Source organism: Taudactylus pleione, unplaced genomic scaffold (assembly GCF_031769625.1).
Source record: "Taudactylus pleione unplaced genomic scaffold, aTauple2 ptg000090l, whole genome shotgun sequence".
In the NCBI taxonomy this organism is placed as follows: domain Eukaryota; kingdom Metazoa; phylum Chordata; class Amphibia; order Anura; family Myobatrachidae; genus Taudactylus; species Taudactylus pleione.
The window spans coordinates 8,429,366-8,456,063 of record NW_028284492.1 but is presented as its reverse complement, the minus strand read 5'-3'; the positions used below and the strand labels follow the sequence as shown (position 1 = coordinate 8,456,063).

Here is a 26,698-nt window from a genome sequence, read left to right as displayed (position 1 = left end):
GATTATCTGACTTATTTCACAACCACAGCCATAACAGATTGTGTCCTACTTAGAATGCAAATCACACTTCCCCATATTGTTAAATAATTATTCAAATTACCCTTCCGAACATAGATCTGCGTAACATTAGATTTGCTTACTTGCATATGTAATGCAAAAATAGATTCACTATGGTCTTTCTTTGCACAAGTTCGTGCAGATTAAAAACGAGTTAATAACTATATAACTCTTGTGTCCCTGGCACTGAACATTCTGTAATTTGAGACATCCAGATTAGGAACATACTTATTCCGTTATATGTCATAAATAAATACCTTCAGATTGTTTTGGGCAAGATCAATTGTGTTGGTAAGTTTTTACCATCTCATGTGTGTTATTGTGTGTTTACATTGTATTATAATAAATTGTGACTATAATTGGGTATTTAAATCAACCTTGTTTAGACTGATCCCGTTATAATGCGTACCTGATAAAAGTATATGTTTTCAGGTAGAGTGGAAGAAATTCCACCGTGGAATTGTATATAAAATGTGCCACTTTGACCTTTGCTAGTGGAGGTCACTGACTGTTGCTTAACACATTTGGAAAATTTCATTCAAGTTTTCTTTTTGTCAATGGGAGACTTGTGAGTGTCACTGACGTCACCATAGAGGCGATAAGTATCTGGGAACATAATTGGATGTGAGATTCATTGTTGTAATAGCAAATCTCTGCCCATTGCTCCAAGGAGCCATTATTTATTCAGCAGAGGATCAGCACGCAATAGTTGTCAAGAAAGCGTCAGCTTATTAGGCAAGAGCTGCGTGGTTGTGGCAGAGGGACCAAGCTATAAAGTCCAGCATCAAGGCTTCTTTTTGTAAGAAATTCCTGTCACAACATCCCGATATGTCATCATAAAGAAAAGGAACATCAACTACCCAGAGGGACATACATATCACCTACCTTATATGCTGTGATACTGAAGGCTGTGTAACAGTCCCTACGACAGCCCAGGCAAGGGGACCCTAGTAAAGCAAGTAAGTTGAACTATATATGATGCTCTCTATTGTATACCAGGATGTAGTGTGCAGTTCATTTGCAGTATTGTTCACAGATGATGGGATTGCTCTGTTATCCAGCATTGCATTGGACGTGTCTCCTGGTTCCATGCAGCGCGTTTCAATAACTTACTAGACGCTTTTGTGCATCATATGTGATGTGCCCAGAGTAATATGATGTTTGTAATATAATAATCGGATACTGACAATGATATTACAGTGATACTAAAGGTACGGGTATGTCCTGATGAGGGTATTTCAGTTTCTAGCGCAACCAGTTACACGGACTCTGCCTTACTGTAGTATATGATCACTATAACGTATAGCGCTAGCATGATTTACAGTAAGCAATGTTACTTTAGAGTATAAGGATTAAGCTATATAAAACCAGGGATGTCGGTAACATAGAAAAATGTACAGTATAGCAATGGTGCGCTTATCGTAATTGATATAATTGTGTTAGATTGGAATGTATCATTATATTTTCAACCCTTTAAAAGTCATCTTTATATAAGTGTTGTAGACAATAGTTTAATGATATGACAGGTGATATCAGAACGGTAATGCATATTGTTAATGTGACAGCTATAGTGGTTCTTGCGATATTACTGAGTTTGACATGATCATACCTGTTACATTGTCAATGATGGAATGAGCAGAGTTAATAATACAGGTGAAATGATTCGTGTTTGTACTGGGTGATAGGATAGGAAAGTAACGGGAGAGCAAAAACTCTGGTGAGGGCAGCGTAGTTCAGCACCCAGGACAGCTCCAAAGCCAACGCGCCAGCCTAGTCTCTGTGTCTCCGATCTCCCCCCTTGCTGCCGACCCATCCCATCCCATCCCATCCCATCTCTTCTCTTCTCTTCTCTTCTCTTCTCTTCTCTTCTCTTCTCTTCTCTTCTCTTCTCTTCTCTTCTCTTCTCTTCTCTTCTCTTCTCTTGTCTCTCTCTCTCTTTCTCTCTCCCCCCCTCCCATCCACCTCCCTCTCAGTCCTTATAGTGCGCTCTCTCCCTAACTGTCCCCTCTTCTTACCTCCCCAGGTTGTCCTCTATTACAGATCACACATACGAGGTACCATGAAGTTCCAGCTCTTGGTGTGTACAGGGATCCTCCTGGTGGCTCTCCTGCCCTGCCAGTACTGCAGAGCTTTCAGCAAACCCTCAGCCCTCTCTGCCGGGGGCCCCCCGCCACAGCCCTTCCTGCTCCGTATGGGAGAAGAGTATTTCTTACGCCTGGGGAACATCCACAAGTTCTCCCCAAGTTCTTTAGGTGCCGGCCGCCTCCTTGACGCCCCCTCAAGTAACTTTGTGAGAGCTCTTCAGCAGCAAATGCAGCCCCAGCAGTGGAGCAGTCAGCAGGGGCTCAGAGCTGGGGTCCTAGATGGGGCAGATTCCCCGTACACCGCTGAGGAAGAGTCCACGGAAAGGGGGAAACGTGCAGAGGAGCCTCCGATTTCCCTGGATCTCACTTTCCACCTGCTCCGGGAAGTCTTGGAAATGGCTAGAGCCGAGCAAATAGCCCAGCAAGCCCACAGCAACAGGAAACTGATGGACATAATTGGGAAATAACCCACTGTCACCTGCCAAAGAGTTTCCTGCATCTAGCACAAACCATTCGTTTATTTTTCTATAGCTTCAGACATAGAGGAGGTACTCCGTAACCCCATGGGTGCCTGTGGGGCCAGCAACTCAAAGCAATGCTCTGCTGCTGGCCCCCAGGTGAGTAAAGGGGTGAAAGCCTATATCTGTTTATCAGCATGCACCGGGTGTATTTGACTGCAGTATATATACCGTATATATAAAAAAGGCAACAGATGTAATTTGTAACTTATTTTTATTTTAAACTTTTGGGATGGTTACTTTTGTAATATATAAATATCCTTGGGGATAATATCAGTTTGAGATTGGGCTAGGTAGTCTGAACAAACTAGCTAAAAATACATCTTTTGAACCTGAACCTTATATGAGTATTCCACTGGGAAGTAAAACAAAATAAAATAAACCGCTGTAATTTATTTTGCATCAAAAGTTTATTGTATACATTTCCATAATAAAAAAAAACATCTTTTCAGAGCTCGCACAACATTGGTGTGTAAACATAATGTTTAATATCTATATTTTTAATAAAATCTGCAAAGCTACATCTGTCCATTTTACTTTTGGGGGGAGAAATCCTATTTTATTTTCTACACTTAATTAGACGTAGATGGTCCTACATGTGCTGCAAAGTGCAGTCATTAGATTCAATTAAACACCTCCTAGCATCTAGTATAAAGGATTAGAGCTATGTATAATGTATTTCTTTATAAAACCTATAGTCAAAACATAACATACATTCGATATTTTCGTAACGTTTTCCTTTATGGTAAGGGAATGGCTGACCTGATACCACTCTCTGTTGCTGGGTACACTGGTTTCTAAAACTAGTTTTCAAAGCAAATTGTAAAATTACACTATCACGAAGGAGGTAATAACAGTATTCAAGTGACGATCAAAGTGTTTAAACTCATTTCTAAATCGAGTAGTTCTAAATTTTCAATACCTAACTCAGTTCTCATGGATTTTAGGGGGTGACATAAGCGATGAGAGTAGCAAGTCTATTTTATCACATACTCAGTAGGGCAGATGTATGAAGCTCTGGGAAGTGATAAAGTGGAGAGTGACAAACGACCAACCAATCAGCTCCTATCTGTCATTTTTCAAACACAGCCTGTAACATGACAGTTAGGAGCTGAGTGGCTGGTCGTTTATCACTCTCCACTTTGTCACTTTCCAAAGCTTCATATATTATATTCACCCTCTCAGAGGATATATTTTTGCAGAACTTTGTTCTTCTCTACATTCTGATCTGCAGTGAATACTTGTATACCCCAGACGGTTTTGGGATTATTGACAATCAAGGCATGCTGGAACTTGTAGTTTCACAATGGTTCAAGAGCCACAGGTTGCTTAAGTGTACTCTAGAGATACGGTACGTGTAATTGTTGTGTTTTACAGATCATTTCAAGCTTAGAATACAGGCTTCAGTGCAATAACTGGCTATAGCTATTATCTCCTAAATATCAGCATGTCAGGCACTATTTTCTGCTGCTTACTGTTTTCCTTACAGTACTTGTTACCCCTCATTGTACTCGGAAACATTTGAAGTGGTGCAGGTGAACCGGGACAAGGTACATATAACAGCCCCTGATCCAGTCCGTGCTGATAATGTGAGGTGGTCACAAAGCAGAGTTCATGGAATTATGCTGGAGTCAGCTGGAAAGTCATATTTGGATCCCAAAATCTAGGTTTCTTCATATGTTACAATTCATATAATGACTACACTCGTTTCATTTAATCGTGTACCACTGTTTCCTATCAGTATGATGGGTGAAAATTAATGCACAATACAAAGACATGAGGAGAATAATACAAAGGGCTAAAATACTGAGGGAGGGGCTCCTGGCTTTACGCTTTGGATGTATGAGATACTGACAGACAACAGACGTTTTTCCTAGAAAGGCTATAACTGAGGTATTGAATTGAGCCAGGAGAAGGAGAAGACGTGATGTGGGGCGTCTGGGTTGTCGGTCTGATTAGATCCTGCAGTCTCCTGTGCATCTCCCTGGACTGATGTCTCAGACCCAGTCTGCAAGGAAAGGATCTTTGTATTAGCTAAGAGACATGCACATTTAAACGGATTCTTTACAAAAGCATTTTACTGTTACAGTAGACATAGGCAAAGGCAGGGAGGGTTTCTGTCTGCCTGGAAACCCCCCTTCCCAGCACACACCATGATCACAATAGTAATAGTAATATAATACAATGTTACTAGTGCTGCATGTTCTTCCCAGTATCACAAATGAAATGATTAGCACCACCTGTGGATCTTTTAAAATGTGTCAGCCAGTAATAAATATACCTGTGCACCAACTAGGAGATGTGGAAAACATGCACTGTTAGGGGTGCACAGCTATAGACAATCAATAGGGTTAATTATTAATACTGTATAATAATACACTATCCAGTGCATAAGGAGACCAATATGTACATATATGTCCAGAGCAGTGCTAGGTTCTTCTGCTGCTACCCCAGACTATCGGACTTGCTTCATACTCTGGAATGGTGCCCACATCTGAAAAAAAACATTCTGCTCATATCTAATGGCTTACTGTGATTGCTGGTCCTGTATATGCTGGAATTATGCAACACAATATACTTTGTATGATGCATATTAAAGCTGGATAAGTGCTAATTATACCAACCTCATGGACTGGCCACACTCACTCTAAAATCAAGCATTTGGAAACCCCCCTCTAGAAATCCTGCATTTGCCACTGATTATATATATATATATATATATATATATATATATATATATACATACATACACACGCACACGCACACAATAGCCATAACATTAAAACCTCTGACAGGTGAAGTGAAAAGTGAATGACATTGATGATCTTGTTGCAATGTACCTGTCAAAGGGTGGAATATATGAAGCTGATGTACTTGAGGCAGGAAAAATGGGCAAGTGTAAGTATCTGAGTGACTTTGACAGGGGCCAAATTGTGATGGCTAGACAGCTTGGTCGGAGCATCTCTAAAACAGCAGGTCATGTGAGGTGTTCTCAATATGCAGTGGTTAGTACCTACCAAAAATTGTCCAAGGTAGGACAAGCAGTGAACCGGCGACAGGGTCATCGGCGCCCAAACTCACTGATGCACATGGGGAGCGAAGGCTAGCCTGTCTGGCCCTATCTCACAGAAGAGCTAGTGTAGCACAAATTGCTGAAAAAGTTAATGCTGGCTATGATTGAAAGGTTTCAGAACCACACAGTGCGTATGTTGCTGCATAGCCACAGACCAGTCAGTGTCCATGCTGACCCCTGTCCACCACCAAAAGTGCCTACAATGAGCATTAGAACTGGACCATGGAGCAATGGGAGAAGGTGGTCTGGTCTGATAAATCACGTTTCTTTTACATCATGTGTACACCCAGGTGCATGTGTGTCGTTTACCTGGGGAAGAGATGGCACCTGGATGCACTATGGGAAGAAGATAAGCCTGCACAATGTTCTGGGCAATGTTCTGCTGGGAAACATTGGGTCCTGGCAATCATGTGGATGCTTCTTTGGCACATGCCACCTACCTAAACATTGTTGCAGACCAAGTACACCCCTTCATATCAATGGTACATTCTGATGGCAGTGGCCTCTCTCAGCACCCTGCAAAAATATTTAGGAATGGTTTGAGGAACATGACAAAGAGATCAAGCTGATGACTTGGCCTCCAAATTCCCCAGATCTCAATCCGATTGAGCATCTGTGGGATGTGCTGAAAAAACAGGTCCGAGCCATGGAGGCCTGGCCTTACAACTCACAGGACTTAAAGGATCTGCTGCTAATGTCTTGATGCCAGATACCACAGGGTGGGATGTATTAAAAAGTTTGTCAATGGCAATGTCAGCATTCATAATGCCGACAATACAATGTCAACTTATGATGTCGGCATTCTCAGAATGTCGACCTTGTCAGAATGTTGAAATTAGGGTCAGGCAGTGAGTGGGAGGGTGAGATTTAGGCTGCGGGTGGTAGGGTTAGGTTGTGGGGGAGGTTGGGGTTAGGCTGCATGTGGGGTGGGGAGGTTAGATTTAGGCATTAGGGGAGAAATACCCAAATACTGGAGGATCAGAGGTCTGACCCATAAGTCACAGTCACATGACTGCTATGACCCTGGCTGCTGCAGCTGTCGGGAGCAGGAAAGTCGCTGTTCGGCCACCAGAAACGATATGTCAAAATTTCATCACTGTTTACATGATGAATGTCAACATGGTCAACATCCGCTTTATGACCAAGTCGAAATGGTCATGTCAACATTATGACTGTCGACATATCATACACCTTCATAGGTCTTGTGGAAACCATGCGTCGATGAGTCAGAGCTGTTTTGGCGGCACATGGGGAACCTACAGAATATTAGGCAGGTGGTATTAATGTTATGGCTGATTGCGATATATTATTTGTTCCTTTTAAGCTACTTTATTGTAATTCAGTGGCCTCTGTAAGATGAGGTGGGAGAAGGGGTCATCGGTAGACAGACTGGTCCATTGAAAAAGGGAGCATCAGGTCAGGTAAGTGTTATATCCAATAATTGTGTATTTAGACAACACTGAGGCCATATACCCTCTTGCTTTAGGAAACATGACTTTTTTACTGTATGTAACACTAGTAAAATCCTATAAATGTTTTATGTGGATTTATCCTGCCGGTTTCAATGACCCTATGCCTACTACTTGGTGGTAGCAATGGTGGTGATGCAGTGTATTTTTTACATTGCATCACTAAGTGTTCCCTGCACCTTTATTCACTATACCTGCAGGTTTAAGTGCTGGTTACATATCACATGTCAAATGTTTTTGTGTCTGTATTGTTGGGGGAAATGTAATATTTTTTGGCATTGACAATATTGATGAATTGGCTCTCTATATTTAAATGGCAAATCTGCCTTTTATAACATTGCTGTTATATAAACTACCATCAAAACTGAAAAAAATCACCGATTTAGCAAACCGGACCCTATTAGTGTAATTTTCTTAATTCCAGAGAAAAATACCCTTACAAATAGAATAGAGTTTATATTAGGTCCTAGAGCATAATTTAGCATGCTGACCCTTTAATAGATAACTATAGAAAAGTGGAGCTAGGGCCTGTTTCACTGCCTATCGCAAGTGCGATTATGTATGCAATCGGATGATTGTTGTGTCCGCGCATGCGTACGCATCGCAGTGCACACGAGCAAAGACTCCACTGCGATAGGGACTGCGATAGCAGTGACTACACAGATCTATCGCAGAGTGATTGACAGGAAGTACCGTTTGGGGGAAGGTGACGGGGGAATGGTCGGTGAAACGCAGGCGTGCCAGTGCTTTTGAACGCCGTTGCAGGGGCATGCATGAATTAGCCATTGTGATGCCATACTCAGCTTGCCTTTCACTGTGATGTGATGAGCTTAGCAATTTCTCAGTAAGGTCAGGCCTTGTGCAAGTGTGTGTAAGGATCCGATTGTACTCGATGTTACCGATGGTTTTGCAGACTTGCTAAGTATTACGGATATGTGCAAGGTAAAGTCGGCGTCCTTATGTTAGGCTGCATATGTCATTGCGATTACAATCATTAGCATATCTTTGCAGTGAGACTGCATGCGTAATCGCTATTGCGATCGCAATAGCGATCCTTACTGAGTCAGGCCCCTAGCCTTTATTGTGTCAATTTGGGAATCAGAAGAAGGGCTCCATTATTCTGTAGATTCTCAAACTACGAGCTGTTTAACAACAGATTATGATACTTTCCCTTTAAATTTGAAATAGAAAAATATCCATTAACTCTTATTATCCAAATCCATAAAATTACTAATAATAATTGCAGGAAAAAAAACATCAGTTTAAAGCATAATAACACATGTACAAGCAAGTGTAAATACATTTAATATGTTCAGTTCAGTGCTTTGTATGCTATTTGCTTTTGCCAATTGGGAGAGGCCATACTACAGAAAATTGAAATTGAAGTTCTGAATACGTTGGTTACTTCCAGTGGCGTCAGAAGGGGGGTGCGGGGGGTGCGGCCCGCATCGGGTGTCACCCTTCAAGGGGGTGACACCAAAAACAGCAGCATACAGACCCGCGGGCCGCACCTGCTGCCAGCACACCCCCTTCCTCTCCACCGAGGTCCTGCACTCCGCCGCCGGGAGTGACTTAGTTCTCTCTCTGCGGCCGGCGTCCAGAGCCACACACACAGGCACAAAGCATTTCTATGTGCCTGTGTGTGGCCCTGGACGCCGGCCGCGGTGATGTCATCACTCGCGCGGCATGAGGAGGTGCGCGCCCGGAACCCTCCTGGTGGAAGCCAGCCTGGAGTGGACATCCTGAAGATAGGTAAGTAGTATTGCACAGGGGAGGGGGCACAGCATAAGGGGCATTACTGGGGGTGTTCTGGGGGCACTACTGGGGGTACTGTATAGGGGGCACAGTATAAGGGCATTATAGAAGGCACAGCATATGGGGCACTACTGTCTGGGGGCACTGCATAAGGGGAGCTCCTGCGGGGCACTGTATAAGGGCACTATAGGGGGCACTGTATAAGGGGTGCTACTGGGGTACTGTATAAAGGCACTATAGGGGGCACTGTATAAGGGGTGCTACTGGGGGTACTGTGTAAGGGCACTACTGGGGTACTGTATAAGGGCACTATAGGGGGCACTGTATAAAGGGTGCTACTGGGGGTACTGTATAAGGGCACTACTGGGGTACTGTATAAGGGCACTATAGGGGGCACTGCATAAGGGGAGCTACTGGGGGCACAGCCTCAGGGGCTCTAATACAGGAAGCATTGCATAATGGGCTTTAATATAGGAGGCATTGCATAATGGGTTCAAATACAGGAAGCACTGCATATTGGGCACAACTACAGGGGGCATTGCATAAAGGGGTATTACTAAAGGGGAAACTGCATAATGGACACTATTACTGGGGGCATTGAATAAGGGGCACTACTACTGTGGGCATTGTGTATAAGTGTCAATAACGTGGTCATTGTGTGAAATGGGCACTACTGTGTGTCAGAACATAAATAAGGGACACTACTTTATGGTGTAATGTGAATCTCTAGCACTATGTGCGGTGTAATGTGGATGAGATTGTGCTACTGTGTGGCGTAATTTGAATTAGGGATAGTATTGTATGGCCATGTCCCTTTCTTTCAAGATCACGCCCCTTTTTTGCGCTACACGCCTTAGGCGCATGCTGTCCTTTTATTGATAAATCGCCGGGGGAGAGGGGGTCGTTCCACCACATCTCTAGGACCACTTTAAGCATTGCTACCCAGAATATCGGGCGTGGCATCGACACGCCTGCCGGGTGCGCCTGGCATTCCGTGAGGAGCACAGTGTGACTGCTGGACTGGTAAGGGGGAAGAGTTTGCGGAGCTGCGCTCCATGGTCCCGATTTTTTTTTTGTGGGGGGGGGGTGTGCCACCGTGCATTACAGTACCAGGTGACACCAACCCTAGTGACGCCTCTGGTTACTTCTATATATATATATCTACAATCTCATGTAATGTGTGTCTGCAACTGTTCCAAGGAAGTGATAAAAATAATAGTTTTTCCAGAAAAAAAACTCTCTCCTACAATGAACATTTTGTGAACATAATGAAACTATATACACAGTAGTACAAACAATTATGATACAATTGCTAAACTATTTGATGTTATATGGCTTTTCAAATGAAAGATGCCAGTATGCACTGCATTTTGGAAGGCTAATATGAATCTAATTGCACACTAAGGTCTGCATACATGGCAAATAAAACTCTCACTTTATAAAAAACACTTACCCCTCTAACACTCATTGTAACACCCGCTACACCAGAGCTAAACCTGGGTTATTGCAGGGTTAACCCGGGTAGCTCCTTGGTGTAAAAGGGGAAAGGGTTGGATTGCTGGGTCGAGTGACCCGCCAATCCAACCCAGGTAACTAGCAGAGTTTAACACGGGAATAACCTGTGAAACCCTGCTGTGTAAATGGCGCTATCCGGGTCACAGTGACCTGGACCGTGCCGCATGCCTGCCGATTGGCCAGCTTCAGTGGCGCTTGGAGATGATGTCATCTGCAAGCATCCACTTCAACGCCAAAAAGCCTATGCAGACCCGGCTCTGGTGTGAATGGCACCAGCTCGGGAAAATCCTGGGTCGGCGCCGGCTAAATTCCGGGTCTGATCCGGATTGGAACCCTTTTCCAACCTCCGGGTCAGACCCTGAATTTAGGTGTAAAAGCTGTCAAATTAAATACAGCATTGTTGCCTGATTTCAATTTTTATAAACCTATTTTGCACCTTACCTAATTAGTACTAACACATTTGTTGTATTTTTTTCTCCATTTTACAAATTGTCTTAATTTTCAGCCTATCACCTACTTTTCTACTCAGAACATTCAGTCATAATTGAAAACTCAATTTGTTTCTTTACTTGTCAGTAGCGCCATTAGCTATAGAGGTCTTGAAAAGCAATATTTGCATAGGTATAAAAATACCCAGGACATACATTGTATTATCAACTGGTGTATAAAAAACACAACTAATGTCTGTATATGTCATTAGTGCTATTAGCTAGGTAGGTGTACTAATATCTAGGCAATACATTGTGCAATCAGATGGTACACACTAAAGTTGCGTACACAGTAGATCGTATTTTGCACAATTCGCCCGAATTTGACGCAGGGGAACGACAAACTGTGTAAAATATGTCCAAATTGTGAGTGTCCACTCACGATCGCAATGCCGATGCACGTTACCGCGGGTCGTATATCGCATCTTCAGATCTTGCCTACAGCAGACAAGATCTGCCAATCTTGTACACAACGCACTGGAAATCGTGAAGGACGCACAATAGATCGTTGGTCAGATTGGACACCATATTGTGTCCTGGAGTGCCGGGAAGCTGCCGGGAAGTGTACAAGGGAAATCGCTCCCGATATCACATCGTGAGCACATCGTCTAGTGTGTATCCACCTAAACTGACACAAAACACAATTTTATTCTGTACTTAATATTGGTCCCATTAATTAAGTGTACAAATACATGTGCAGTATAAGTGTACAAATACATGTGCAGTATACAGTGATATCATGGGGAAGTGGTTGGAGGTATGCAGACAGGGCAGAAGACCCTGATCCCACAGAACTGACTTGCAGATAGCTGTGCCCCTATTTGCCTGTGTTTGAGCCTGACATCCTCAACAAAGTTCCTTTTGCTAGGGGCTCCTCTGCAGGCTGGAACTTCTGCTGCCAACAATATAAAGGTCCATGATGAGCACACTGCAGTGGTGTTGGTGGACGGTGGTGGTGTCCAGGCGTCCTAGTGTCCATTTCCTCTACATAATGGTAATGCATATATTGTCGTCAAAAACTTAACGGAGACTCCACTTGGAAGTGTTTTGGATTTCCAAGTCAGAAACAACTGTTTGGAGGAATGTGAGCTACCTGTACTCACCTGGGATCATTCTGTGGTACTGCATGAATCCTGGATAGGGCTCAACATGTCACTTACAATGATGCAGAACACCTGTAACATCTCTGACTAAACTTCTAAATTGGTCAAGTTCTCCAAGTACAAATATAACTGTTAAAAACCCATCAATATTAACTTTCAAGTTCCATGTCTAGCGCTAACTCATTGGTTCTGCTTCTCCAACAGTGATTGTGAAATGGAAAATGGTTGTGGCCCATTGGAATGGGCAGATTGGCACCAAATTGCTGGTAGAAATACAACATTTAACAGAGAAGAACATTTTTGAGATTCATATGTATTTACGTATTAGGCATATTATATTAAATGTTATATTATATTGTATATTCCTATATAAGCAGATCATTTAGGAGATTTGTTCTTTTACTGGTATTTGGGCTTATTTAATAAAACAGCACAAGTGAAACAAATGAGCTCCACCCATTAACAATCAGATAACAGATCTGATTAGTCTGATAACATATGAACTGATGAAAGATGACTTTGGATTGGTCACTGCAGCTACAGTATTTGCATAATTTTATTTGCTAATAAATAAGCATCAATTCACAACCAATACAGTCAATTTTTATAGTATGTTTCGCCACAAATGATGCTACTGCTAATAAGTTAGTTCCATTTGTGTTAATAATAAAACTATTTTTACATTTCAGAAACAAACATGAATAAATAAGTATGAAATGATATGTACAGTAAAGTGGTTAGTAGAAGCAAAAGCAAAAACAAATAGCAATATAGCACCAATGGCAACACATAGCTCCTGCAATTTTGCATTAAACAGAAATTATTGGGCACAATACACTAGCAACATTTAGCAGGTACGGACATTTTTCACCTCCCAAAACAAATGCCTGTATGGCACCCAGGATCCCGGCGGTCAGAATTCTGCTGGCATCCCAACAGGTTTAGGAATTCGACACCTGTAAGTAAGTATCCTAACCCTACCCCTACCCATAAACACAACCTTCCCTCCCCACTGCCTTTACCTAATCTTCCCCCACTAATGCCTAAACCTAACCCCCCCCCCGCGGCTTAAACCTAACCCTCTCCTCTAACCCTCCTTCTAGTGCCGAACCCCTAACCCTAACCCCACTACTTAGCATCTGGATGGCGGCGGTCAAAGCCTATATGTAACCCCCTCACAGCCTAACCCTAACCCTCCTCCCCTATTACCTAACCCTAAACAATCACACTAATCCTCTCCCTAACCCCACTACTTACCAATGGGATACTGGCACCGGGATTCTGAATGGTGTCAGGAGTACGGCGGCAGCATTCCGAATGCTAGGATTTAAACTGCACCCCCACCTGTAGTGTACAGTATGCCTGGTTCTCAACTCAGTTATACAGCCTAGCAGATATGTATATGTTATTTAAACCTGTAAACACCAGATATGTGTCTGTCTGTTACTTAAACCTGTAAACACATTTGTTAACGATTGTTTGGTAAAATAAGACCTTTAATAGTGATTAGACATGAAACAAATGAGCCTGACAGAGGCCCTCATTCAGAGCCGGACGCTATTTGCGGTCGTTCGTTTAAAAACAAGGGGTGGCTATTTAAATTATCCGTACGCACATTGCAGTGTGTTCACACCTCTAAGTCTGAACGAACGAGCAAAACATACGCTCGTTTATTTGTTAAAAACGCCCCCTGGCCGCACGCATCCTACGTCATGTCCGCTATTTATTAGATTAATCGAGTACATCGACCAGCGTATGAACTGCTCGCTATTCTTGTGGTTGGTGTTTGCTACCACAAATTTGCGTGCAGTTCTGGCTATAAAATAACCCAGTGACGTGGTCAATGACGCTGCTGTTTTAAATATACACACCCATAAAACGCCCGTTTTGACCTTTAAGCACGCCTGCGTTCGGATCTCCACTCCCCATTTTCAAGCACCTTCCCCTGTTACCACCCACATACGCCTCATTCTGTCACTCAAAATAGCAGGCACTCGCTATATAGCGTACAAAGGATTTTCGGCCGCACTGACTGGTTCGCGCATGCGTACTAAAAAGCGTACGCATGCGCAGATGTGCAAACATCGCTCGGAACGAGCGTACTGCCGCTAACGAGCGGCTCTGAATGAGGGCCAGAGTCTTCCCCTCCATAAGGTGGAGCAGGACAGGAGGCAGTGGCATAACTAGACATTTGTAGGACACATGATTAGGCAAACGCTGGGGGGGTTTCCATCTGCCTGGAAACCCCCCTCCCCATCCCACATCATGACCACAATAGAAATAGTAATGTAATAGAATTTTACTAGTGCTGCATGTTCTTCTCAGTATCACAAGTTAAATAATTAGCACTACCTGTGGATATTTTAACATGTATCAGTCAGTAATAAGTACACCTGTGCACCAACTAGGAGATCTGGAAAACATGCACTGAAAGGGATGTGCTGCTATAGAGCCTAATATGTACATATATATCCAGGGCAGTGCTAGGTTATTCTGCTGATCCCCCAGACTCCCGGACTTGCTCTAATACTCTGGAATGGTGCTCACATCTAAACTAAATACATTCAGCTTAGGCAGGATGGCCCTACTGCCACATCTCATGGGTTACTGTGATCGCTGCTCCTGGACATGCTGGAATTATTACACACAATACACTTTATATGACGCTTAGCTGGTTAAGCGCTAATTCTACCCTCTTTATGGACTGGCCACACTCACTCTAAAATCAAGCATGTGGAAACCCCCCTCTAGAAATCCTGCGTTTGCCACTGACATACAAATTACATCTCCTGCTATTGTTTTAGTTATGTCTATGAGCCCAATTCAGGTTGGATTGCACCGCTGCGTTTGCAAGCAGCCGGTCGATGTTCATGCTCCGCGCATGCGTATCGATCGTAGTGTGAGTGCGAGAACCGGCCGATGAGATCGGGAAGTGATCGCAGTGAGCACGCAGTCCAAGTGCACAGTGATTGACATGAAGTGACCATTTGGGGGTGGAGAGGGGGGTGGTCGGCGGTACGCAGTCGTGTCTGTGCGTTTGAACGACGTTACAGGGGCATGCATTTAATTATGAAATCACTTGCTCCGGGGCTTGCTACAAGACGGGCGGCTTTCGATGTTGATCGACAGCTCGCCCCATTTTGTAGGCAGGTCAGGGGGTGGTGCTGCTCAAACGGAGGCGTTCCCTTAGGAACGCCTGACGTTTGTGGGCGGCCCTACTGACATCACATGTGATGTCAGTAGTGAACTTCCTGCTCTAGTAGAGCAGGAAGTTCACTGGGGCTTGCGATGGACGAGACCTTACCAGGCGATAATGGCGGCCATCGCCAGGCCACCCGCTAAAGCTGTGGGTGGTCACCCACAACTTAGCGAGCAGCCTGGAGGCCGGGGTTAAAAAGAAAAAGTCCTGCCCTGATTCAGAGCGAGCGCTCGCAAATAGGGAGCACCTCTGAATCAGGGTCAGTTGTTGGAGGGTGAGGGCAGTGTGTGCGGGAGGACCGGGGCAATGTCTGTCGGAGTATGGGTTGGCAGTGTCTGTGGGAGAATGGGGGCATTGTGTGTGGGAGGCAGTATCTATGGGGATGTAGTGATGATGCGGCCGCCGGTCTCAATGCCGACAGCGGAATTCCAGCAAGGGATGTAACAGCGTCGAAATACCGATGCCTGTGTTAATCCCAACGCCGGAACGCCGAGGATGCCAGCCCGAACAAGGTAAGTCCGGGGTGCCCTTAGTGTTAGCCACGGGGGGGAAGGTTAGTGCTAGGGAGTGTAGCGGGGTTAGCGTTAGGTTTGGGGGGGGGGGAGATTAGGGTTAGGCACCCTAGGAGGGAGGGTTAGGGTTAGGCACCAAAGGGGGAAGGTTAGGTTTAGGTACATCCCCGGGAGGGATAGGTTTAGGGTGCAGGGAGGGGATGTTAGTTTTAGGCCGGGTATGCAAATCCTGCCCCATTCTCAAGCGCCTTCCCCGGTCACCACCCACAAACGGTGCTATCTGTCACTCAAAGAAATGTCCAGTCTGTGTACTACGAGCGCACGATTCCCTTCCGCAGTGACTGGTTCGCGCATGCATACTTTGACCCATACTCATGCACAGATATGCAATAATTGCCCCTAGCGAGTGCAGCTTAGTGACCGGGTTTGAATCAGGCCCAGTGTGTGTGGGAGGACCGGGGCAGTGTCTGTGTGAGGATGGGGGCAGTGTCTGAGTGAGGATGAGGGCAGTGTGTGTCTGAGGACGGGGCAGTGTGTGAGGACGGGGGCAGTGTGTGTGTGAGGACGGGGGCAGTGTGTGTGTGAGGACGGGGGCAGTGTGTGTGTGAGGACAGGGGCAGTGTGTGTGTGAGGACAGGGGCAGTGTGTGTGTGTGTGTGTGTGTGAGGATAGGGGCAGTGTGTGTGTGTGAGGATAGGGGCAGTGTGTGTGCGAGGAAAGGTGCAGTGTCTGTGTGAGGATGAGGGCAGTGTGTGTCTGAGGATGGGGGCAGTGTGTGTGTTTGAGGATGGGGCAGTGTGTGTGTTGGAGGACAGCGGTAGTGTGTGTGTGAGGATGGGGGCAGTGTCTGTGTGAGGATGGGGGCAGTGTGTGTCTGAGGATGGGGCAGTGTGTGTCTGAGGACGGGGCAGTGTGTGTCTGAGGACGGGGGCAGTGTGTGTGTGAGGACGGGGGCAGTGTGTGTGTGAGGATGGGGGCAGTGTGTGTATGAGGACGGGGCAGTGTGTGTCTGAGGACGGGGCAGTGTGTGTCTGAGGACGGGGCAGTGTGTGTCTGAGGACGGGGGCAGTGTGTGTGTGAGGACGGGGGCAGTGTGTGTGGGAGGACGGGGGCAGTGTGTGTGGGAGGACGGGGGCAGTGTGTGTGTGTGTGTGTGTGAGGATAGGGGCAGTGTGTGTGCGAGGAAAGGTGCAGTGTCTGTGTGAGGATGAGGGCAGTGTGTGTCTGAGGATGGGGGTAGTGCGTGTGGGAGGACAGGGGTAGTGTGTGTGGGAGGACAGGGGTAGTGTGTTTGGGAGGAAAGGTGCAGTGTCTGTGTGAGGATGAGGGCAGTGTGTGTGTGAGGATGGGGGCAGTGTGTGTGTGAGGATGGGGCAGTGTGTGTGGGAGGACAGGGGCAGTGTGTGTGTGTGTGTGAGGATGGGGGCAGTGTGTGTGGGAGGAAAGGTGCAGTGTCTGTGTGAGGATGAGGGGCAGTGTGTGTGTGAGGATGAGGGCAGTGTGTGTGTGAGGAGGGGGCAGTGTGTGTGGGAGGACAGGGGCAGTGTCTGTGTGAGGATGAGGGCAGTGTGTGTGTGAGGATGGGGGCAGTGTGTGTGTGAGGAGGGGGCAGTGTGTGTGAGGATGGGGGCAGTGTGTGTGGGAGGAAAGGTGTAGTGTCTGTGTGAGGATGAGGGCAGTGTGTGTGGGAGGAAAGGTGCAGTGTGTGTGTGAGGAGGGGGCAGTGTGTGTGGGAGGACAGGGGCAGTGTCTGTGTGAGGACGGGGGCAGTGTCTGTGTGAGGACGGGGGCAGTGTCTGTGTGAGGACGGGGGCAGTGTCTGTGTGAGGACGGGGGCAGTGTCTGTGTGAGGATGGGGGCAGTGTCTGTGTGAGGATGGGGGCAGTGTCTGTGTGAGGATGGGGGCAGTGTCTGTGTGAGGATGGGGGCTGTGTGTGGGAGAATGGGGGCAGGGTCTGTGTTATTATATTCTTGGCTCCTTCTTAAACCGGCAGTCTCGCAGTAATTCGGCCTAGTGTTAGTGTGGGGAAATCATCCTGAACCACAGAAAAGTGGCTTATTAGTGCCCATAAGCAAAGTTTTAGGCGCTCTCAATAGGTGTCAGATAGTTTATTTTTGTATTTTTCACTAACAGTGAAATTTTTTAGAAAGGAAGTGCTTTTCACCAATCTAAAGGCTGTAAATGAATTTGGGGTGCATGTAAAAGCCCGACAGGTGAGTTTTGGTAGGGGCAAGGGAGGTGTGCCAAAGGAAATTCTTGCCCTGGGCTTCACTTGGTCTTGAACTGGCCCTGAAAGCAGGAAAGGATGGCTTTAGTGCTGTGAACCTGAATCTGACATGAAGGGTATTTGTATGATGTATCCTGTTTGTATGATCGGCTTGGTGTTGCAGCTTACTTGCCTACCCTCCCGATTTGGTCGGGAGCCTCCCGAAAATTGGGTGCCGCTCCTGAGCTCCCGGGAAGGCAGGCAATCCTCCCAGCTGCCGCCCACCCCTCCTATCCCCCCGCAATAACGTCCTGCCGATCTGGCTGCTCCCTCCCGGAAGCAGCAGCCAGAAAGTCGGCAGGTATGTGTTGCAGTGCTGGGACCAGTAATGTAGTATCACTGCACCAGGGTTGTCTTAACAGCAGTGTGGGCCCTGGGCAAAGCAATGCACTGGGGCCCCTACTCACCCATTCACAGGAAAGAAATGTAAATGGTCAATAAAATTAAACCCTCCTGCATGCCCATCAGACCTCCCACACATGCAGAGAGACTCTGGACCTCATTCAGAGCCGCTCGCACAATGCGAGCGCTCGCTCTGAATGAAGGCGGCCGCTTCTCTATAAAGAGCCAGCCTCCTGGCCACTCGCTAAGCTGTGGGTGACCACCCACAGCTTTAGCGAGTGGCCAGGTTGATGGTCACGATGGTCAAGACTAGAGATGAGCGGTTCGGATTCTGTGGAATCCGAACCGCTCCGAACATTGGGGATCCGAGTCCACCCGAACCCTGTTCGGGTGTTCACCGCCTGACTCGGATCCCCGTTCGGGGCCGAACGGCGGCCGCCTGATGTCGGATTCTCACTAGAGAATCCGACATCAGGTCTCCTCGCGTGTAGGGCAGAGCGCAGTGATAGCGCTCTGCCCTACACAGACACAGACACACAGCTGCCAGCGGCAGCTGTGTGTTTGTTACAGCAGCCAATGAGAGTCACACAGACTCTCATTGGCTGCTGCACGGAGGGAGCCGGCTGGAGCTCACACATGAGCTCCGTCTTCCGGCTCCCTCCTCAGCGTGTGACAGAGCGGACGGCGCGGGAGCGGGGATACAGGTAAGTTTTTATTTTTTATTTTTTTATTTGTGCAAGGGCCGGGGGCACTACTGGGGGGGGTCTGCACTACTGGGGGGGGTCTGCTACTGGGGGGGCTATACTACTGTGGGGGCCATACTACAGAGGGGCCTGCTACTGGGCCGGGGGCTATACTATTGGGGGGGGTCTGCACTACTGGGGGGGGTCTGCTACTGGGGGGGCCATACTACAGAGGGGCCTGCTACTGGGGGGGGCTATACTACTGGGGGGGTCTGCTACTGGGGGGGGCCATACTACTGGGGGGGTCTGCTACTGGGGGGGGCTATACTATTGGGGGGGCCATACTACAGAGGGGCCTGCTACTGGGGGGTGCTATACTACTGGGGGGGGTCTGCACTACTGGGGGGGGCATACTACAGAGGGGCCTGCTACTGGGGGGGGGCTATACTACTGGGGGGGGGTCTGCTACTGGGGGGGCCATACTACTGAGGGGCCTGCTACTGGGGGGGGCCATACTACTGGGGGGGCTTACTACTACTGGGGGGGGCTACTACTGGGGCAGCCTACTACAGGGGGGACCATACTACAGGGGGGGCCCATACTACAGGGGGGGCTACTACTGGGGCAGCCTACTACTGGGGGAGGCCTGCTACTGGGGCAGCCTACTACTGGGGGGGCCATACTACTAGGGGGGCCATACTACTGGGGGGGCATACTACTGGGTGGCATGCTAATGGGGGTCATACTAATGGGGGGGCCTACTAATGGGGGGCATACTACTGGGTGGCATGCTAATGGGGGGCATACTACTGGGGGGGCCTGCTAATGGGGGGCATACTACTGGGGGGCATTCTACTGGAGGCACTGCATAGTGGACCCTACTACTAAGGGGACTGCATAGGGGGCACCAATGCTGGGGGACATTGTGTAAGGGACACCGCTACTGTGGGCATTGTGTAAAAGGGTCACTACTGTGGGCATTGTGTAAAAGGGGCACTACTGTGTGTCGTAACATAAATAAGAGACACTACTTTATGGTGTAATGTGAATCAGGCCCTATGTGCGGTGTAATGCTAATAAGATTGTGCACTGTGACTCCTAGGGCCGTAGCACACTTTGTAAACAAGTACTGTGACTCTGCTGGCCGTACCCCACTGGGTGGGTGCACTACTTTTCATTTCTGCCACTGCTGTGTGGCAATGTGTCATAGATGTGCTTTATACTGTGGTGTCTGTGTCGTTGTGCCGCTGCTTTGTCGCTTAGTAACCAGTCAGCTCACTGCAACCTTTGGCCAATAATGTTGAAAACAATATTATAAGCTGTGATATGGTCTAAATTGACTGGAAATTAATGTTATTGAGGTTAATAATACTCTAGGAAGAAAAAAAAGACCAATTTATGTGATTTTAGCTTTTTTTGTCAATTTTTGTAAAAAAATCCAAATCCAAATCCAAATCCAAAGCCAGTCACCGCAGTTTGGCAAATCCAAATCCAAATCCAAAGCCGGACGACGAATTAGAACCAAATCCAAATCCAAATCCGGCAAAAATGGTCCGGCGCACATCCCTAGTCAAGACCATCGCGACCATCAGGGCTTGCGACGAGACCCTTGTGGTAGAGTCTCATCTGCCGCAAGCCCCAGTGAGCTTTCGGCTCTAACAGAGCCGGAAGCTCACCACTGACATCACGAGTGAGGTCAGTGGGGCCGCCCCCAAACGGCAGGCGTTCCTTCGGGAACACCTCCGTTTAGCCAGCCACTCCCCCACCCCGCCTACAAAACGGTGCAAGTTGTCGATCACCATCGACAGCCGCCCCTTTTGTAGTGAGTCCCGGAGCGAGAGAATTTCTCTCTCGCTCCGGGGCTTGCGCACACGCAGTGCGGCTGCTGCGCATGCGCAGAGCCTCAACATCGACCAGTTTGTGAGCGGGTCTGAATGACGCCCTCTGTCTGACTGGTCTGAAGCCGGCGAATGAAATGAAACTGGGACTGAGGTGAGTACTCGTCCTGGGGGAAGGATGGGGTGGGGGAGGTTAGATCGGAATACAGTACAGCGGCGGCTGGCTTATAAAAATATCATAAATTTACCAACTGGCCGCGGCTGCAGGGGGGTGGGTTGGTGGGCCCCTACAAGCCTCGGGCCCTTGGGCAACTGCCCAACAAGCCCAATGGAAGAGATGGCCCTGCACTACGCCTTATAACAACATTTTGGGGCAAAAGAGCAGAGTGAGTGCCTCAGAAGAGTGGATCAGCAATGCCAAAACAACTAACCTTTTTCATAGGAAATTGTGATGAACCGAAAAATGTTAAGAAATTAGTTTAAAAATCTAAATTTTTTTGCTGCAAGAAACTGCACCGTTACTAATGATGAAAATGGCACTTTGTGTTTTACTGTGTGCTTTACACTAATACAAATGTTTATGTTGATTTATGTACGAGGTAAGAATGGCGTCATTGCACTTGCCACCTCAGGCAGCAGAACTTGCACACCTTTGTAGCTGTGAAATGCAGCCATGTCCTTCTAATCAAATGACTCATCATTAGCTAAACCTCAGTGGTGCAGTTAGGTGGAACAGGCAGGAAAAGAAGTAACACTGTAAGGAATAGTCAGGTCTCAGCTAAATATATCCTATCTTACTGGAGGGAGTTTGAGAAAGGAAAGCTACTTATACACCTTAAATTGTTGTAGTCAATTCCAGTGATAGAACGATATTTATTTATTATATAAATCTGCTGGTGGGGTAAGCCAATCTGGAACTACTAGATAATGCTGCTCTAATTTAATCATAACGCGTCTTCACACTAGGCCTTCTGTTCCAACAAAGAAATAAATCTGGGTATTTGAACTTGACCCATTACGTTGCATCTCCAGGGGGTGTGCTACACTTATGTGTACACAACCTTCTGTCTCTCAAGGCAACAGGGAATACGAGTCTACCTTATGCACAAATCTCTATACGGGTTCATTTTGATATGCCAGCACAGTACAGAAATGCGTTTACTTCTGCCACAAAAATAGACATACAGTGCATATGGAAAGTATTCACAACGCTTCACTTTTTCCGCATTTTGTTATGTTACAGCCTTATTCCAAAATGGAATAAATTAATTTTTGACCTCCAAATTCTACACACAATACCCCATAATGACAACATGTAATAAGTTTTTTTTTGCGATTTTTGCAAATTTAATTAAGAAATCACATGTACATAAGTAATCACAACCTTTGCTCAATACTTTATTGATGCACCTTTGGCAGCAATTACAGCCTCAGGTCTTTTTGAATATGATGCCACAAGCTTGGCACACCTATCTTTGGGCAGTTTCGCCCATTCCTCTTTGCAGCACCTCTCAAGCTCCATCAGGTTGGACGAGAAGCGTCGGTGCACAGGCATTTTCAGATCTCTCCAGAGGTGTTCATTCGGATTCAAGTCTGGGCTCTGGCTGGGCCACTCAAGGACATTCACAGAGTTGTCCTGAAGCTACTCCTTTGATATCTTGGCTGTGTGCTTAGGGTTGTTGTCCTGCTGAAAGATGAACCGTCGCCCCAGTCTGATGTCAAGTGCGCTCTGGAGCAGGTTTTCATCCAGGATGTCTCTGTACATTGCTGCATTCATCTTTCCCTCTATCCTGACTAATCTCCCAGTTCCTGCCGCTGAAAAACAGCCCATGGTATTAGCCTGGTGATGAGCGGTGCCTAGTTTGCTCAAAACATAACGCCTGGCATGAACGCCAAAGAGTTCAATCTTCGTCTCATCAGACCAGAGAGTCCTTCAGGTGCATTTTGGCAATTTCCAGGTGGGCTGCTGTGTGCTTTTTACTAAGGAGCGGCTTCTGTCTGGCCACTCTAATATACAGGCCTGATTGGTGGATTGCTGCAGAAATGGTTGTCCTTTTGGAAAGTTCCCCTCTCTCCACAGAGCAGAGGCGGATTTAGACTTTATGGAGCCCTAAGCAAAACTCCGATTTGGGGCTCTCCTTCCTCAAACAATCCATAACAATATATTTTCGTTCCTAATTTATTCCCCCTACATTATTTTACGTTTTACCTCCTTATATTCAACTTTTTAAAACTTTATCAGTTCACGACTATCCTGCCAAAATCAGGGAAGTTGGGAGCAGCAACCAACCCTCTTGCATGAGGGTGGCTGCCACTGTTGCTGGTCCAGTCAGCCGGGTCCTGGCGCCTGCACAATGAAACTGGCTGGCACCGGGACCGGCGTAAGCGCACAAGTGATGGTGGCACCGCACATGCACATATCACTGGCTTCTAGGGACTGCTTCGGCTGCAGACCCTAAAAGCCGCGTTGGGCTGCCTGAAAGGCAGAGCAGCAACTTCCACTAGAAGTGACTCTCTATTAATTGCAGCCCGGACTGGTAGCCCCAGGGGAAGAAAACACCTCCCCCTGGGGCTGTCTGTCCTGTGTGTGATTGTTGTTAGGTAACGCTTCCAATGGGAAGCCGCTGCCAGTCACAGTGTACCCCATGCAGTCACGGACTACAACTGGCTCACTGAGGTAACAGAATTTACTGGGGTGGCTGCAGCTGTACAGCCCCCAGGTAAAATCTGCCCAAGTTGGGAAGTAGTTGCAATTTATCCTGCCTATCTAATATATTTCCTAAACTCACAGACTTTTATTATGGGATCTGGTTCACTTGCATTTACTGAAAAAAGTCAATTATTTGGCTTTTTAATCAATTATTCAATCATTTAATTTAATTCAATTAGTTATTATGGGAGGTGAGGGCAGGCAGCAGTTAGGACAGTGCTGGCGGTAGGTAACAGTTGAGGTAGACTGGGTTAAGGGCAAGCAGCAGTTGGAGTAGAGCTGGGAGTAAAGGCATGGAGAAGTTGGGTTAGAGGTGGGGATAGATGGCAGTAAGGGCAGTCAGCAGTTGCCACAGTGCAGGGAAGCAAGGAGGGGGCTAGGGGCAGGCAGTGCTCGAGGTAGGGAGGTGGCAAAGGTAGATAGCAGCTGGTGCAGTACTGGTGGACAAGGAGGGGGTTGGGAAAGGCAGTGCTGGGGGAAGGGGCAAGGGTAGATAGCAGCTGGGGCAGTACTGATAGTAGTAGCAGCAGCTGGCCCATCCTCACCCCTCATTAGACTATTTGCCAAACGGTAGTACCCCCTTCTGGCTGCCCACCCACCACTCTTCACTGTTGTTACCAGCTGGAGGAAGTTACCCCCAGCCCCTCACAGCACCAAACAGCCACCTACTCACCCCCGCAGCACCAAATGCAGGTTATCTCCCTCTCTATATAGATAGATAGATATATCCCCCAAAGGTGTGGTACCCAGGCTCCAATAATAACTCTCCAAACAATGGCAATATAATCAGAGGGTGCCGCCTGTATGTTATTGTGAGGGCACCTGGTCAACGGGCACAGAGAACCACACCGGGCTCGGGGGAAGGGAGACGTGGCCTACAGCGGGAAGCAGGGGCATGCCCACTTAGGATAATTTTGTAAAAAATAAATACAGATTTTATACAGCGGTGTCAAGCGGCGCTGCACACTGAGGTGGGGGACGCTCTAAGCTCCTCAATTGTGTGATCACTTTCCTCTCTACAGGCATTGGGCACAGCACACAGCAGCTGGCTGGGTTGCTGTGAAGAGGGAGGGGGGGGCAGTGCCGGGCCCCTCCAGCAAGCTCAGACAAATGTATCCCGCTCCTTCCCCCCTCTCTGTGCCCCTGCTGGTCAAGCTATTATATTATAGTGAGAGTGCCAGACTGTGGAATATATATTATATAACCCACGTACTGCCCGGTACTCCTGTGTGTTGTACCTTCTTGGGGGCAGATTCAATTACTCAAAGGTTGTGTTGTGCAGTCATGTCTCTAGGTTAAAGTGCCAAGAGTGATTCAGTTAGAGACTCCCAATCAACCCATTAGTGGCCCCAACACAACAATTAATGATGATTTTTGCTTGCACCGTCCGAAGGTGCAAGCAGAAATCCACATGGACTGTTGCCTCGGGGCTGTTGGCGGGATGATCACAGTTTGATAACACCAGACACTTTACCCAGGAGAAGAGACCACCTGACACAAGTTGTGTCTAAATGAATCAGCCCATTGGTGTCTAACTTGCTAAAATTAGAAATCTTGTTGGATATACAGAACACTTCCCATTTACCAGATTGTTAACAAGAAGTTACATCCGCCACAATGTCTGCTCCACAGTTAGATTGTGGCAGAGAATTAATTACACTATCCTCATTATTTTCCAAATCATATACAGTAGCACATACCTTCCAATACCCACTGTTCGGACAAGTGCGTATGAAGTAGGGATAGCCATCGACCATCGATGGTCAACCAACAAGATAGCTTTACCACCAATGGTGGAGATCCTCTGATGGCTTTCTTTCTTTTAAACTAGTGCCGGCACATGTAGTTTAACTCTGCCCCTGACATGACCCATGAAGGCCCGCCTTCACCATTAATTAGCAATCTGCCCAGTGAGTAGTAGAGCAGGGATGACCAATGGTGAGTGGAACCATCAATGGTTCCCCTGTTGATGCTTTCATACCATCAATGGTTAACCCACCTAGGCCCTCATTCAGAGCCACTCGCAAACAGCAGTACGCTCGTTGCGTTCGGATGTTGACTAACCGCGCATGCGTCGGTGTAACACTGCGCATGTGCGTACGGCAGATTGCGAGTATTTTTGGTCTCGTTCGTCAAATAGCGTACAGGAAGTGACCTGTCAAATGTGATTGACAGAACAGGGCGTTTTTGGGTGTTGACGGGGGTGGAGATGGAAAAACGCAGGTGTGGCGAGGCGTTTTTGGGGCGTACATACATTAGCAGATGCGAGCGTAAAATGTGTACGGACCGACTCATACGTCAAAATGCTCGCACAGTTTAGGGTCTGGACTACTCGACCACATTGGCGATGGCCTTCAGCTCCATCCCGGCACTCCTCGATGTTGCTGCGATTAATCGCGGGTGGTCTGAACAGCAATTAGTGGTGGATTGAAAACCGGCTTGGTATGTGTATTGAAAGTAGTTTTTTGTGTTAGCACAAAAGCGTACGCAGGTGGAAATCATAGCTGCTAATGTGATGATTACACAATCAATTTACATACATTTGTGGTAGTTTCTTTGTGGCTCAATTTGTTGGTTAGGGCCTATTGTAACAATAATGTCATCATGTTTTTTTGGTTTTTCCCTTTTTCTTTTGGCCTGTTGAATTTGCCTCGTTATGTTAAAATTGAAACGTTCCTTAAAGAGCCCTTTTTTTGGGGGGCATGTAAAATGTGTTTCTTGCCAGTTTGTGCCTTTTGGCCCAGGATTAAATGTAATCCATTGTGACAATAATGTGAGAATACAATGTCAGTTTTTTATTTTTTTTTTATTGCTCAAAGAAAAAATCACAATTCTAAAATTTTTGGCCAAAGTTTTTCTGCAGGGTTCATTTCCAAAGTTACAATAATTGGGCCAAAATAAAAGATTTATGAAATGTAGAATACAAAATTAAAAACAATTCACAAGAAAGGAGAGGGAAGTTTTGACCAGAAAGGAATATGAGCCAAGCACAGAAGGAGTGTGGGAAAAGTCGCCATTGCTTTCACCGTTTTTTCACCCGTTTGGCTGGGGGAGGGAGGGCACCAGACCGGGTCCGGGATGTCAT

The 26,698-nt window shown here is 46.8% G+C and overlaps 2 protein-coding genes across 4 annotated transcripts in view; one reads left to right on the top strand and one right to left on the bottom strand.

The window, feature by feature from the left end:
• The first annotated feature begins 760 nt into the window (after nucleotides 1-760).
• On the top strand, nucleotides 761-3,167 carry CRH (corticotropin releasing hormone). Its single transcript, XM_088469341.1, has 2 exons — nucleotides 761-1,016; nucleotides 2,081-3,167. The coding sequence occupies exon 2, from the start codon at nucleotides 2,117-2,119 to the stop codon at nucleotides 2,606-2,608; it is 492 nt and encodes a 163-aa protein (XP_088325467.1). The 5' UTR covers nucleotides 761-1,016; nucleotides 2,081-2,116; the 3' UTR covers nucleotides 2,609-3,167.
• Nucleotides 3,168-3,789: 622 nt separating this feature from the next.
• Nucleotides 3,790-26,698, bottom strand: part of TRIM55 (tripartite motif containing 55) — a 192,930-nt gene continuing 170,021 nt past the window's right edge. For 2 of the 3 annotated variants that reach the window (XM_088469338.1, XM_088469339.1), the window contains one exon: nucleotides 3,790-4,667. In XM_088469338.1, coding sequence (XP_088325464.1) covers nucleotides 4,542-4,667 — 126 coding nt within the window. In that variant the 3' untranslated portion in view covers nucleotides 3,790-4,541. The remainder of the gene's footprint in view (nucleotides 4,668-26,698) is intronic. The other variant, XM_088469340.1, reaches the window with a different exon arrangement.